General features: G+C 40.5%; 1 protein-coding gene across 2 annotated transcripts in view; it reads left to right on the top strand.

The window, feature by feature from the left end:
* Window positions 1–10,154, top strand: part of mrtfbb (myocardin related transcription factor Bb) — a 24,261-nt gene extending 14,107 nt beyond the window's left edge. The window contains exons 6-15 of one of the 2 annotated variants that reach the window (XM_025064581.1): window positions 176–357; window positions 524–676; window positions 2,772–3,025; window positions 4,037–4,151; window positions 4,225–5,064; window positions 6,634–6,714; window positions 6,857–6,988; window positions 7,080–7,140; window positions 7,873–8,990; window positions 9,238–10,154. In XM_025064581.1, the coding sequence (XP_024920349.1) occupies window positions 176–357; window positions 524–676; window positions 2,772–3,025; window positions 4,037–4,151; window positions 4,225–5,064; window positions 6,634–6,714; window positions 6,857–6,988; window positions 7,080–7,140; window positions 7,873–8,318 (2,264 nt within the window). In that variant the 3' untranslated portion in view covers window positions 8,319–8,990; window positions 9,238–10,154. Of the gene's footprint in view, window positions 1–175; window positions 358–523; window positions 677–2,771; window positions 3,026–4,036; window positions 4,152–4,224; window positions 5,065–6,633; window positions 6,715–6,856; window positions 6,989–7,079; window positions 7,141–7,872; window positions 8,991–9,237 lie in introns of those variants that run through there. The other variant, XM_025064582.1, reaches the window with a different exon arrangement.
* The last annotated feature ends 4,207 nt before the right edge of the window (window positions 10,155–14,361 follow it).

Genomic DNA, 14,361 nt, shown 5'->3' with positions numbered 1-14,361 from the left:
ACACTATGTTTTAATTATGTATTCATTTAAAGCTATTGATGAAATACCCATTACTGTGCTTATAAAGTAAGTACAGACACAGAGGCACCATCTGACTGGCTGCAGTTTTTTTCTCTGTTTTTTTTCATACAATAAATAACAAGCTGTACTTGTTTGTTTTACGTCAACCACATAGGTGAAAGGGTGAACTCTTTTAAAGCTCAGGATGTGTACAGCTTTGATGAAGACAACAGTGACACTTTATCACCAGAGGAGAAGTCTTCCAAACAGGAAACTCCCAGATCCTCCTCCTCCTCTTCTCTGAGGGAGTCTGAGGAGACCAGGGTCACTTCTTCCTCCCTTCAGCTAAACTCTCAGGTAAATCACGTACCTCCAATCAAACAGCAAGTTCGGATGCCTTTTTTGAGGCCATTTGAAATCACGCTACTTTTATAAGTGGCTACGGCTGACCTACTTTTTTAGGGAGGAAGATCAACAAGTAAATCACTCTAAGCAATTCTATTTCCTCTGTTTGTTTTCATAGCATTCCCCTCCATCATCCGATAAGACACATTCATCGGCAGATTTAGCCAAGCTCATCTCCACCAATGATCAACAAGGCAACACACAGGCGTCTGCGCCTCAACCCAAAGCCACTGTCGGTCCCAGTGTCTCACCTGGACCAGTTCTTGTGAAGGTGAGGTTAAGTATGGATGCCGATATTTTATACAGTGGAACCTCAGTTTTCGAACTTAATTCATACCTGAAGGTCGTTCGTGAACCGAAAAGTTTGAAAACTGAAACAATTTTCCCCATAGGAATCAATGTAAAATGGACGAATCCGTTCCTGAATGACCGCTTATTCAAAAAAGATAAACACAACTGAAAAACTAATAAAGCTATAAATAGGAAAGGCAAATTCATTCATCCTTAACGGTGCGGAGGAGTCGCGATTGCGCAAGTGGAGGGTGGAGAGGAGGTGGAAGGGAGGGGAGGGATGTCATTGTTTGGAAGCCAGATGAGGCAAGACTGATGCCACACGCTGAGTCACTCAGTGCTGCCCGTGTGGTATTGTTGGCGAGTTATGGCACGACAACCGGGGAAATGTTTTTGTTCAGAATTTTGTCCGACAACCATTTTGTTCAAAAGGGGAAGCGTTTGACATCGGCAGTTTCCACTGTACTTTGTTTTAAACTTTGACCCCTTATTCAAAAAAAGACGTGTCCCAGCTGCCCAAGACTGTTGTGTCCAAGCATTCACGACTTAGGCCTGACTTGAAACCCTTGCAGATTGATTAGGCTCTACTTGAACTTTTCCTTTGTTGCTACTTGGGTTGACCGACTCGAGAGACTCGACTGAACCTTTCCTCCTTATCTATTAAAGATTGTTTTACCTGTTTTCTTGGGAATAACCAAACATATCAAAAGACAGAAGGTCTGTGTTTTATCTTTGAAAGTCCACATCATTTCAGAGCTGAACTGTAATTTAGCATTCAGCCAAGTCAAACATTAAAAAAAAAGCAGTTTCAAATCTTTGCCAGACAACGTTTTTTTCCTCAGCCAGTGATGAAAATGACAGGCAGGAACTCTTAAAGGCTGTGTAAACTCTCATCTACAAATCAAAGGGTTTGAGCGAAGCGGTAACTCGTCCATTTATCTTAATTCGGTTTTCCTCCAAGCAGAAGATGACCTCTCCCTCCCTAGGGACTCGGAACACGAGCCAGTATTTGACAAATTGTTGGTGGTGTGTTTTTGCTCAAACCTAACTGGAGTTTTATGTTTCGTGGTACTAACCTGCTGCTTCTTTGCCAGGTTATATCCATGTGCATCCTGTACACGCAGGTGGTAAAAAAAAAGTTACGTTTCCACCACCCTATTTCCTTATCCTGCAGCTTTCAACGGGTGCTAAACAATATTCCACCTAAGAGCTTTACAAAAAAAAAAAAAAACATTCTGCTACAGACCTTTAACGTTGGTACAGGGGCGTAACTCAGATGACACAAAGAGAAGATGTGAAACTAGAAGTGGATTAGAGTTTGTGTAATGTTGGCCACAAAACAAGAGAAATGGCTGCAAATTATTATAATAATAATTATTATTGTCATTATTATAAATGATTAAAATTACAGATTACATGTAAAAATATCTGTAGGCAATGTCAAAATTCAAACTGAAATTGCCTAAAATGTTAATACAAATATTTGTCTTTTTCCCAGCAAAGTGAAAACAGATAGAAGTAGCATAATGTAAGATTGTAAGTTGTGTATATATACATATATATATATACATACATATATATATATATATATATAGTATATACATTATTTATATATACTTATATATATTCAGTATATAAACATTTTTTTATATTATTATTATATATGTATAATGTACTACTTTATACTATACTATGTACTACTGAAGAAGTCAAGGGATATGTAACTACCGTATAGCGAAAAACCAAATAGTTCCATAGAAAATGCAAAAAAAAAAAATTTTAAAAATTAGCTAACTGCTGTAGTGAAAAGACAAAAGGTAGAGGAAAAAACGGTTTGAAAAAATAAAACATATGGTAATAAAAACCTTGATGTGGAAACAAATAAATAAATGATTGTATTAAAATTAATAATAGCCAAAATGTCAGTTATGGCCAATGGATGACCAAAGATAGCTCAAAGCTAAAAGTTAGCCTCGTAGAAACAAACATTCTAAACAGGCCCTAATAAAATGCGATTTTTCTAACACACCTGGTTTCCTCCTGGATTTTTATAAATAATGATCTGTCTCCTGCAGCAAACCCTTCCCAAGCTACCTGGAGACAAGGGTCGCAGCAAAAAGAGCAAAGAGCCCAAACCGTGGATGAAGAAGCTGAAGTACCATCAGTACATACCACCCGATCAGAAGCAGGAGGTCATTGAAATGCCCATGGACTCCGCTTATGCCCGCCTCCTCCAGCAGCAGCAGCAGTTCCTGCAGCTCCAGATCTTGAGTCAGCAGCAGCAGCAGCAGCAGCACAACTACACTGGAAGCCTGCCTTCCACGATAAAGTATGGCTGCATCCTTTCATTTTGCTGAGACAAATTTTGGAGACATATATCAAGGCAACACGCCCTAGTTTTGTCAGACGGTGCCCAAGTTATACATGTAAAAAAACCCAATATGTACAACAAATGTGGACGTCTCCTTCTCTGGCCTGTAGTTGGCGCTAAGTACACATATATTTGCATTGTTTTGTACAGCTCTACGTTTATAAACTGGTGGCCCAGCATTGTTAAATCCAGCCCGCGACTGGATTCCAAAAAATGTGAGGAAAAGAAAGGGAAAATATCGTGTGTGTCAATAATCCTCACTATGTAGCACTCTGACTAGTTAAATTCCAAAATGAGGCAAGTTCACCAAAAAATCTATTTTTATTTCTTTTTTATTTGAGTGCCTGGCCCTCAAGTTGTTTGTCCAGAAAAATTCTGACCCCTGCTATAAACCGTAATATTTCCCAAAAGAGATAAAGAATACATTTAGGACAGGAATGAGCAAACTAAGGCCAAACTAAGATAATATTTCCCAAAAGAGATAAAGAATAAATTTAGGACAGGAATGAGCAAACTTTTCCAAATTATATAATTTATTTATATTATCATATAATTTGCCCACGTTTCCCCAATAGATGGCGTCGAAAATGATGTTATCATTTTTAGCCTTTATGCTTGACATTTACATGATTTATCTTAGTTCACACGAACGCTCCATCTATCTGCTCCTGATCTGGCCCGCGACTCAAAAAGTTTGCCCACGCCTGATTTATGGTGTTGATTTATTGTCTATAATTCATATTAAATGCACACATAAAAGAAACGTAGCACTTAGCATATTAGCAGCACGCTGGAATCTAGCGTGCTTTTTTAAAAAAGGAGTAGTTCAAACTCTTGTGCGTGTGACCACAGCTGAAGTTTGTCTCAAGTACTTGACATTTTCCATCCGCTTATCACATGGAAGGCGTTAATCGTTAATGATGGAGCGGAGCTTGAATTCTGCTCTCGTCCTCTTTTGTCTCATTTCAGCAGAACAGAAACAGAGGTACAAACCAGCTGCTCCGGTGGAAACGCTGCCTCCGCCCAGTACGTGCACGGGAACCACAAGCTGTATCATTTACCGGCAAATCTGGACGAGATGAAGGTGACGCAGCGCGCATGCATGCAGCAGACGAACCCGAGTAGAGCATATTTGTAATATTCTGTTCTGTTTACAGGTATCTGAGCTGAAAGTGGAGCTGAAACGCAGGTCTCTGCCTGTCTCTGGGACCAAGACAGATTTAATAGATAGGCTTAGGCAGTATGCGGAAACATCCAACATCCAAACTAACACTGCTGTGGAAATGCCGGCCTCGCAGTTGACCCCACCTGTCTCCCCGATTGCCACCAAGGTGTCCAGTCTAGGCCTAGAGGATAGTAGCATGGCAGACACCAGGGCTGTGTCGTCACAAAAAGCGCCGCAGGAGGAGTTTTATCCAGAGAAGTCTTACTGGAAGGACTCAACGCATTTGAGCGAGAAAGACTGTGAAAAGGACAAACGTCTCTACGAGAAAGAGCGTCAGATCGAGGAGCTGATGAGGAAGCTGGAGCAGGAGCAGAGGCTGGTGGAGGAACTGAAAATGAAGCTGAAGGTGGAGAAGAGGAACCAGCAAATAAATACTTCACCTCGGCTCAGTCCTCTCCCTCCGGCCCAGATCAAAAAGGAAACCTGCCCTACATCCTGCAGTTCTCCTGCTCTGCCAATGTTGGTGAAACAGGAAGAGGCTGCAGACCTGGGCCACATGTCTCCCCCGGATCAATTCATCATCAGCAATCAGACCATCAAGCAGCCTGAGACTCTGCTGTCTGTGCAGGCCGGGCCACAGATCCTGCTGCCTGCATCTCTTCCCACTTCGGCGTTCGCCATCCAGCTTCCAGCCAACTGCATCAAATTAAACAATGCTGTTAGCAGCGCACCCCCAGGTCTGGCCCAGACGTCTGGACAGCATCCACAGAAAACAAAGACACCAGCAGCTTCGCAGCAACAAAGCAGTGCTCACACTCCGCCACCTGTAGAGGTGAGGAAATACACGCCGACGCGGCCTCGCTCTGCCTCCCTATTAGTCGTCACTATCGGCCGCGGTGGCATTCGTAGTTACGATTCCTTCAAAACATACAAACGGTTGCTCGGACTTGAAAAAGCGTCACCTGAAATCACAAACGTTGTTATTGTTGGTAGATACACACTTGGAAACATGCAGCATGTTCTGAGTGATGTCTGCCTCCGGCGCCCCTCGCTGCCCTCGGTCGTCAACCAACTTCCAGTCTGGTCCAGCGTGAAGCCAGAAATAGCAACAGAAACCGCTGCTCCACATATGTTTTGCACTTTTGGTCAGACTGCACAGCAGTGGGTTTTTTTTTATGAGGAGAAGGGAATGTGATGATGCTTCACCACAATTAGGGTTAATTTTTACTGCTTAGAGCCACACTGTGACACTTTAACACTGAATGATTCTTTTCATCTGACATGACCGAACAGGACATTACTCCTCAACTCGATGGGACTGATTCAGGCTGTTTGAGTTTGAGCTCCCTCCATATGTTTACACGGACGCAAATATTTAGAGTAAAACCCTGTTCGTCATTGAACGGTGGTATTTGAACGCACCAGTCCGAAAACCGTGGAGAAAAAGAGCTGATTTGGAAAGAACTTATTCAGAAGGAAACCAGGTTAACATGGAAATTAGCATTAGCAAAATTACCATCAGCACTTATCACACTGCTAACAAAGAATGCAGTTTTGTTTAATCATTATAGCATGCACTTCTCCTTTCTTCTCCCTGGCCCGTACCTGTAGGTGGTGCTAAGTAGGTATTTGCGAGCTGTGTTGCATATTTGAGTTTACTGACACAACATTTTATGTTGAAGTCTATTCCTCTAAACTCAGTCAAAACGTTCTACTCTTAAACAATATAATTCATTCAGGGTGGTATGGTCCAATGATGCTAATGTGGCGCGTTATTGACATTATTAGCATTAGGTGTGTTAGCAGCATTTTAGCAGCACACAAGCCCGTAGCAAATTAGTGGCATGTTATTGTTATGCTAGTAGGCGTATTTTAGCGGAGTGTCAGCTATTGTGCTAGTATTTAGCATTTTACACTGAGAGTCGGTCTTCGTCATGGCAAAGTCACTGTCCATGTTTGGGGCTTTGCCTGCAGATATGAATCGTATTACGTGCATTACTGCCACCTACTGGTGGCCGATTTTATCACTGGTACATAATTTATCTGAAGAATGTCCACTCACTTGCAACAGAACAGAAAGAAAGAAAAAAAATAGTCCCTTATTCGTCCCAAAAGGGAAATTCAGTGTCTTTGCCACCAACACACAGGAGTCGCTGTTAAGTATGTGGGTTCAACTGCAAGTATGTACCATTGCGTATGTGGTTCCTCTGGGACTTGAACCCAGGACCTTCTGTGTGTAAGGCAGATCTATTATCCTCTATGGGTCCACAAATAATGTCAGAAGTAACATTTAGAAACTGTTTTTGGGTTACTTTGTTCGTGTATCCAGCATACTACATCTGGATTTGAACCCAGTTAACCACCATGACGTGCTGACGTGCTCCAAATGCTCTCTCTGCAGAATCAGAGGATGAACTCAGCAGCGCAGAACTTACTCGGCACATTCCCAGGAAGCAGTTGTTCTACAGGACATGCCAGTAAGGTGCAGGATGATCTTTATCATTTTCACCATGTGTAGTATGTGCTCTAAGATAGATATTATTTGGTTTGTGCGTTTGTTGTTCGTTTGCAGTTGATTTTTACAACAAAAGTTTTGTCAATTTTCACCGATGTTTGTTCTACAGTCTCCCAGTCACGGCCAGCCGGTGTTGACCGTGCACCAGCCTTCATTCACAAACCACGTGTCATCGTGCAAAGACCCGCCTCGCTACGAGGATGCTGTTAAACAGACACGCAGCATGTTAACGGCTGTGCAGGTTAACAAACGAATTTTTAAATAAAAAAAAATTCTTTCTTATCCATAAATTATTTTAAGGTGTTTAGCACTCACTCACTGTTTCTATGCAGAGTCCCAGTGCAGCGAGTCAGCAGATGGATGATCTCTTCGATGTGTTGATGGAAAGTGGTGGTAAGAATTCCTTCTTATCCAAAGACGATGAATCGAATTTATACCGTATATTTGTTTGTACAAATCACTTAAATTTGTTTGTCCCATCTAATTAAACACAGAAGAAAGGGTCTAAAAAGGCAAGTCCAAACAACACAAGTAAGGTCCTAAGACCAACCACCTAATAGCGATACATAAATGACAAATCGAAACTTAAGACATTATTATTTTTGCCTTAATGTGGTGACTTAATTTGTGTATACTCGGGGTCCTTGGTTTATGATGTTTTTTAACCTACGGCATGTCGTGGTTTTGTCGCCATCTCCCATAAAGTTATTCAGAAAGTCTTGTTCCATCATTCCGACATATGGCTTAAAACTCGCCAACTAATTCGGATGGGAATTAGTTAGCAAGCAGAGCCGATGACTACGTCATCACATGGTGCTTTACGCAGATGACAACTTTGTTTACATTCGGTTTGTCATATTTTTTTTGGTCACTTTTTGTCCTTCATCAAGACTCCCAAGCGTAAGTCAGGCTCTTCTGGTGTTTTTATGTCCTAGATTATGATGTTAGCACTGTGTTAGCGTAAGTTAGTGACGTAGGTACTTATGTACAGTATGTGAGTACCGACTTGCGATAATAAATTGAGTCGCATTGAACTTTGAGTCGAGGCCCCCCTGTGGTAAGTTAGGTCATAACAACCAAAGTCTTATTTTCATTTTTTATACATGTGTTTCTACTTTTTGCTAGAAATCTCACCCTTCATCAAACAGGATCCCCCCACCGTGGGCCAACCCATCCCTGTCACTGCCAACGTTACCATTCTTCCTGTCAGTACAGTTCTATCCAGACCTCCTCCCATGGTCCATGTGGCCCACGCACCTGCTGAGGTAGCGAAATCTTCAAATTGCTGCGCAACACTGTCACCCGACCCCCAGCTGGACACACTCTTCAGCTCAGCTGCTGACCATCAGCATACGCTGAAGCTCATTGACGCCCTGCGCTCACCCATGGAAGCGGACTTTAACCAGGGCTCACCTCCGTCTGCTTTGACCTTACACATGAACAACATGGAAAACATGGACTGGCTGGACCTGACACTTGCTGTGCCAGCAGAGGGCATCCACTCTTTGGACATGTCCACGTCAGTGGGCGTTTTTTCTCCCGACTTTGTGGACTCTCCTGAACTGTTTTGATGTACATGATGTAAATGTACATAAACAGTTGCAGACCCACAGTGTTAGCCGTATCAGTCTGACATAATAACCAACATTTACTCACATCTAATCAATATACTATTTTTTTTTTGTATTCAAAAGTCCATTATTCATGTAAGAAAACTCTAGAGGTAGGCGATAGGAACAGTAGCTGGAACTTTCTTTTCCATCCCAGGAGACTAATTGAAGCACTAGGACTGTATTTTGGTTCCTGGAGAGAGAGAGAACTTCTTGATTGGTTGGGAAACTCACCGCCTTTTGTTTTACTGGATATTTTTATACGAGTTTTGCTAAAGAACGACGGACAACGAATGAGTTTTAGTCTATGTGTATTTTTGATGACTAGGACTATCCTTAAGCCCCAAGGACAACCACCAGTGCTGTCGGTGAATTGCGGACACTTGGTGAAGGATTTTTGTTATAGGATTTTTACCAGGGTGGGCAAAAATCATTCCAAGACCGAGTCATGTAGCTCGATCTGGTAGAAAAATGTATTTTAGCCATAAAGAGATTCAAACTTAAGACGGAAACCAATTCCCTTTTTCTGCCTTATTTTCCAAGTATGGCCGACGTATCTTAAAATACGACTTTTGACGTATGAACTGATGAGTGCAGAAGTCCCAAACTGGTGATGCAAGTCGGTTTGACAAGGTGAGAACAATCATATAGTACCACGAGAAGGTTCATGCCACTTTTCTCACACAGCTTCTATTTGTTTGCAGCAGTAATCTGAAAAAAACAAACAAACGTTGTCCTTATTTGTTTGCAGCAGTAATCTGAAAAACAAAAAACAAAAAAACGTTGTCCAAATGGAAAAAACTCCTTGTGTTATATTTAGCTGCACATTTGTTTTCAGAAAAACTTACTGAACATTGTTGTGTGCAACATTTGCTCCTAGGCAAGGGACTACACACCAAAGACTCCGACCAAAGGACTAACGCAGAAGTTAGTCACGCAGTCTTCCACGGAGAACATTTAGCCAGACTTGGACATGGTAAAGGTCAGTAAAGATTTTAGTGACAATGGTCAGTCAATGGTAACAAGCATAGGCAAACAGGTATTTGGATACCTTAAAGTGACTACCTGTATTAAAGATGGTTTAAGGTTTTTTGTTTTTTTTTTGAGGCCCGGACACATTTCATATTACAAATAGTTAATAGGTGATTTGAGGGGGAGGGTGGTGTCCCCCATGTTAGCAGAATGACCAAAATGGTTCCCCTCTGTCAGGGCAGTTAAGTTAAGGCTGTTTAAAAACAATTGCCCACTGGAAATAGTAATGAAGGTTACTTAATCAGTGTGAAACCCGGACCTGTTTAGTTGAACACGATGATACACTCGCAGGAATTGAAGAAAGATGCACATGAAGACGTTTAACATCTCTGATTCTCCGTTTGATAGTTTTTATAGCCATCTGCTGCCATCTCCTGGAAGAATATTTATTTGTTGTGCCTGTCGATGTTGAATGCAAAATATTTGCAGTAATTAAATAACTTATGTAAGACCAATTAAGTAAAGTTGGACTTTTTTTACAGCACAATTTCCCAAAGTTTGGCTGGGCTCATACTATTGTATGGTATTGTAGTGCAAATCAAAAAAATTCAATTTTCTTTGGCCAAGAGGAGAAATGAAAAAAATGACAAAACAATTTAACATTTGTAGATCCGATGTGTACCACTACAAGACTACAGGAGTAATATGGGAAAGTAAACTCATTAATGCAGACTAGTCCTGGTTCCAGACACTTTACATGTCAAATCCGCTTCTTGAAGTTTGTTATTTTTTCCGAGCAATAAATTATGCTGTTCTAAAAGTAAAGTCATGAACTCTTCTGTTATGACTTCAGCTCCGTCTGAGTTTCGTAGCGAAGAATGTAGAATGTTCACTAGAAGCTCAGAATATGGTCATCAAAAACAGATGCCCCTGAGCCAAGACTGAGTGACATCGAGATGAATTATAACACCTGTCTGCACCTTTAAAATAAACATGCTGTACATTTTTTTTATTAAAATTTAAGAAAGAAAGGTCCATGTTTCCAAGCGAGGACTCCTGTTGTAGTGGTAAATCAAATGTCTCGCACTCAGAGTACCTGAGTGTCCAGTATGAGGAGAAGGGGTCTGTACATCTGCAGCTGTTAAAAAGTGTCTAAAATCTATTTAAAATTTGTCACCAGGAACTAAATCCATTTATTTACCTCTTGTCTAACGCTTGTCCTTTCTTGACCATGGCAATCTCCAACTGTTTTTTTCTATATCAGCCCTTCCACCCCCATTAAAGTGCATCTCCGGCCAAGCTGAACCACTCCCGACCCAGCCTGTACATCTCCAGGTCTGCAGTCGGGCCACCGTCGGTCCACATTCATGGGGTGCACGAACAGTTAAAATAACTACCGGGTCATGGACCGTCACATTTTGTTTGGAGGTGGGAAACTATGTTAGCTAAAGACTCCACCACCAGGCTTTGTAGTACAATATGTGGTTTTCGAAGAACGCGCAAGTTTTAAGACAAGTCTGGGGTTTGACGCGTAAATACAGACCGGAGGTGTCCCGGTTAGATCGGAGATGTACCGACCGGGTTGGAGGTAGTCCGGCTTGCCCTGAGATGCACTAACAGTGGTGCCTTCACGCATCTTATTGTCCAACTTCATCGTCTTCCTAGAAAACTTCCCAATATTCTAATAGTATCATAGTATTTTTGGTGCTGGTCCTAAGTGAGAATGGAAAAGTGACATATAGTCACTATAAGACATGTTGGTATTGTCAAACTTATCGATTTAGGTATCACAATTTTAAGGTGCCCGTGAATGTATAGTGGACATCACATGCATCCATCCTGCTTGTCACATGGTTAAAGATAGTACCAGGTGATTATATAATATACAATAACTTGAACTAGCTGCACGATAAGAGATTTTGGACAATGGAACTGCAAATAGGGCAGTGTTTCTGAGAGATGACTCACAAATACAGTATGAATGAGTGTGAATGAGGGCAGTAGCATTCACACAAACTGAGACATGTGAATGAGTTGTAAATAAGACGCATCAAACCTTTCTCGAATTACGTTGTGTTGTGTTAATGCTGTGGGTTTGTTTCCTTTTACTCCCCCACCTTTCATACTGCCAGACGGCTACATCCTTAACTATTGTCTGTCTGAAACATCCGTCCCCTTGTCAGAACATGTCCAAACTGAACCGTACTAATCCTTCTAATGCTGCCATTGTTTCCTCTCAAAATAAAAAAAAAATCTCAGCATATCCTCATTTCTTTGCGCCGCTGTCTGTGAACCATACATCAGAGCATATCTCACTACAACCATTTAAATATAAATTCGGCAGCTTCGGATGGTTGAGCAAAAAAAAAAAAAAAAGATCTCATTCGCTATAAATATCCTACTTTCTTGTTTGTTTAAGACTATATTTAGTAAGTAAACACAAGTCGTCACCATTAGAGTTATTCGGCTGATTTGTATTGTTGTGACACCTGGTGGCCATTATAGGTACTCTTTTTATTATAGCAATATTTATGGACAGCGTTAGGACAAAAAAAACAATTGTTTTCTTTTTAATTTTAATTTTTTTTATTTTTTACAAGCTGTAGTTCTTCCTGTACATTAAAAAGGTTCGAAAATATTTTTGTTGTTGTTGAAGATTTGCTGAACAAAGCTATTTTGCTTTACATGTAGGGCAGGAACTAAGAAACCACAAAATCTGTGATTTAGCAGCGATTTAAGTACATTGGGATAAAAAAGTGAACAAATGTTTTTTGTTTTTGTTTTTGTTTTTCTGTCTAAAAATCCTAAACCTTTCTCCGTTTTTTTTTTTTTTTTTTTCTGTCTAAAAATCCTAAACGTTTCTCCATCAGGTGTAAGGCATTTAGCTCGTGTCTTCTTTCCGCTCAGAACCTTTTAATTGTTCTGATTGTTGTGCGACAGCGCGGGCATCTGTGTGACGTGGATTTGAAGGAGTCAAGGCAGAAAGGAATGAGGCAACAGCCGACCACACACCTGTGAGAGGAGCAACAGACAGAAAACAAGGTCAGAAGGAAAGCGTTCAGTAACACCAGCCATTGTCAACACTTAGTAAAAGAGAGAGGGGAGGGGGCTGTACCCTATCGAGGCTATTATACAACAAGACGTCCAGGCGAAGCTGTCGACACGGTTGAAGGTTTCTGTGATGATGAACTGCTTACATTCTGGACACTGAGTCCTGCTCGGATAGGGTGGAAGCTTCTCCAGGTCCAAAATCACTACGGGAGCTGAGAATAGACATTCATATCTATATTATTACTGTACTGTACAAGACACCGTCAGGATGCACGGTAATGGCTGAAACCCACCAAAGTTATGAAACAAAGTTTTGAACGATACTTGAGTATATGTCTTGACATTACAAATTTCTGTCAGAATCAAATTCATTAACGTTGCTTTTGTACTGTAATATTTGGGAGTATGTCATGGTTTTAGAATAATTGTGCATATTTAATGGTCTTTTAATTTGAAACTACCGGTGCGGATGTGGTTCGACTGAACGGTCGGGCAGTCAGGTAAGCATAAGGTTTTGCCGCTTTTTTTTTTTATCTCTGTCACTCACAATGTCTTTCTTCCACTTTTTATTATTTTTTTATTTTTTCATTTCTTTTTTCTTTCGTTTGTACAATTGTTAATAATCTGGCAAAAAATAATCTGGCATTATAAAACAATACGTCATTCAGACTCTGTTACAAACAAAATAGAGTCTTAAAGATGTTTTATTTTGAAAATGTAATGGTCCTTCGATGCTTAGCTCCTTGCTACCAGTGCTAGTAAGGAGTGGTACTGGCTAACCAGTCCTTGGAACAAAAAAGGTTGGGCACCGCTGGTATACATGCAACTACTCTATAACAGACTAAAACATGGTTCTGCCGTTGATTATTATTTCTTCAAGCTACAAATATTGTTCATTGCTGTGTAATAAAAAAAAACCTTTTAATTTCTCAGGTTGAGAAACTCTGCTGCATGGACTTTACTAAATGCTTTTTAAGCTCCTGCGGACCACACGACAAGGCCAAGACCAGGTCTCTAGGGCGTTTAATGTGGCCCGCTTGATGAATTTTGAAAGTCAAAAAATGACGTACCTTTCCAAAAACAGGAAATTTTCTGTTCCGTAATCAGATATGGCCTCTTGTTGAGGAAATATGTTTTCAACGTTTTGATCATCAATAGAGCTCAGATTAGGCACGACATGAGGTTGAGTATCAGTGAAACTACCTGGTGTTGTTGGTGGTGGTTCAATGGTGTAAACATTTACGTCAGGTTCAGGAGGCATTTGAAAGGAAACATCTAACAGAGAAGGATAAAGTTAAAAGAAGAGCATGAACACACACAATACACACACTGATATATATATATTGTGTAATATACTGTATACATGTATATATTAAAACTCACTTTTGGAGACCTGACATTGAAGTTCAGTCTTCCTGTTAATGAGTTCTTTCAACTTAGCGTCAATGTTATCCATTTCTGCTTGATGTGAATTTGAGCATGTATTTAAGTCCTCTGCGGGTAAAAAACAAAAACAAAACAAAACAATAAAAACACAACTAGACACTGTGGAAGTATCACCGAAATACTTCTATGATAATATGGTTTTTCTTTTTTAAAGTCATCATTATCTTACCAGTTTTGAATAGCTGTTTGGATTCAATTCGGCTTTTTAATTCGTCAAATATACACAGCATTTTCTTCCTCTCCAGAAGTTGTTGACGCTTGACTGTCAGACCGTTAATTTCCTTAGAGATCCGTGACAGTTCATTGTTTGACGGCATCATGACTGAGCCCTAGCAAGACAACAGAAACAGTGTGTGTTTTAAAATATCTGCCCTTCACTCCGCATTTACACATGAATATAATTGTGACTATTGCATTTCACAGGTTCAATGACTTTTAATTTTGATATGGGGCCACATGATATGGGTCACATTCCAATATGTATATATGATTACTGTACCCACCTTGTGTACAGTAAGTGTTGACCAGATTTAAA

The sequence above is a fragment of the Cynoglossus semilaevis genome, chromosome 17 (assembly GCF_000523025.1).
Source record: "Cynoglossus semilaevis isolate Cse_v1.0 chromosome 17, Cse_v1.0, whole genome shotgun sequence".
NCBI classification, from domain to species: Eukaryota; Metazoa; Chordata; class Actinopteri; order Pleuronectiformes; family Cynoglossidae; genus Cynoglossus; species Cynoglossus semilaevis.
This window is presented reverse-complemented; position numbering and strand designations above follow the sequence as displayed.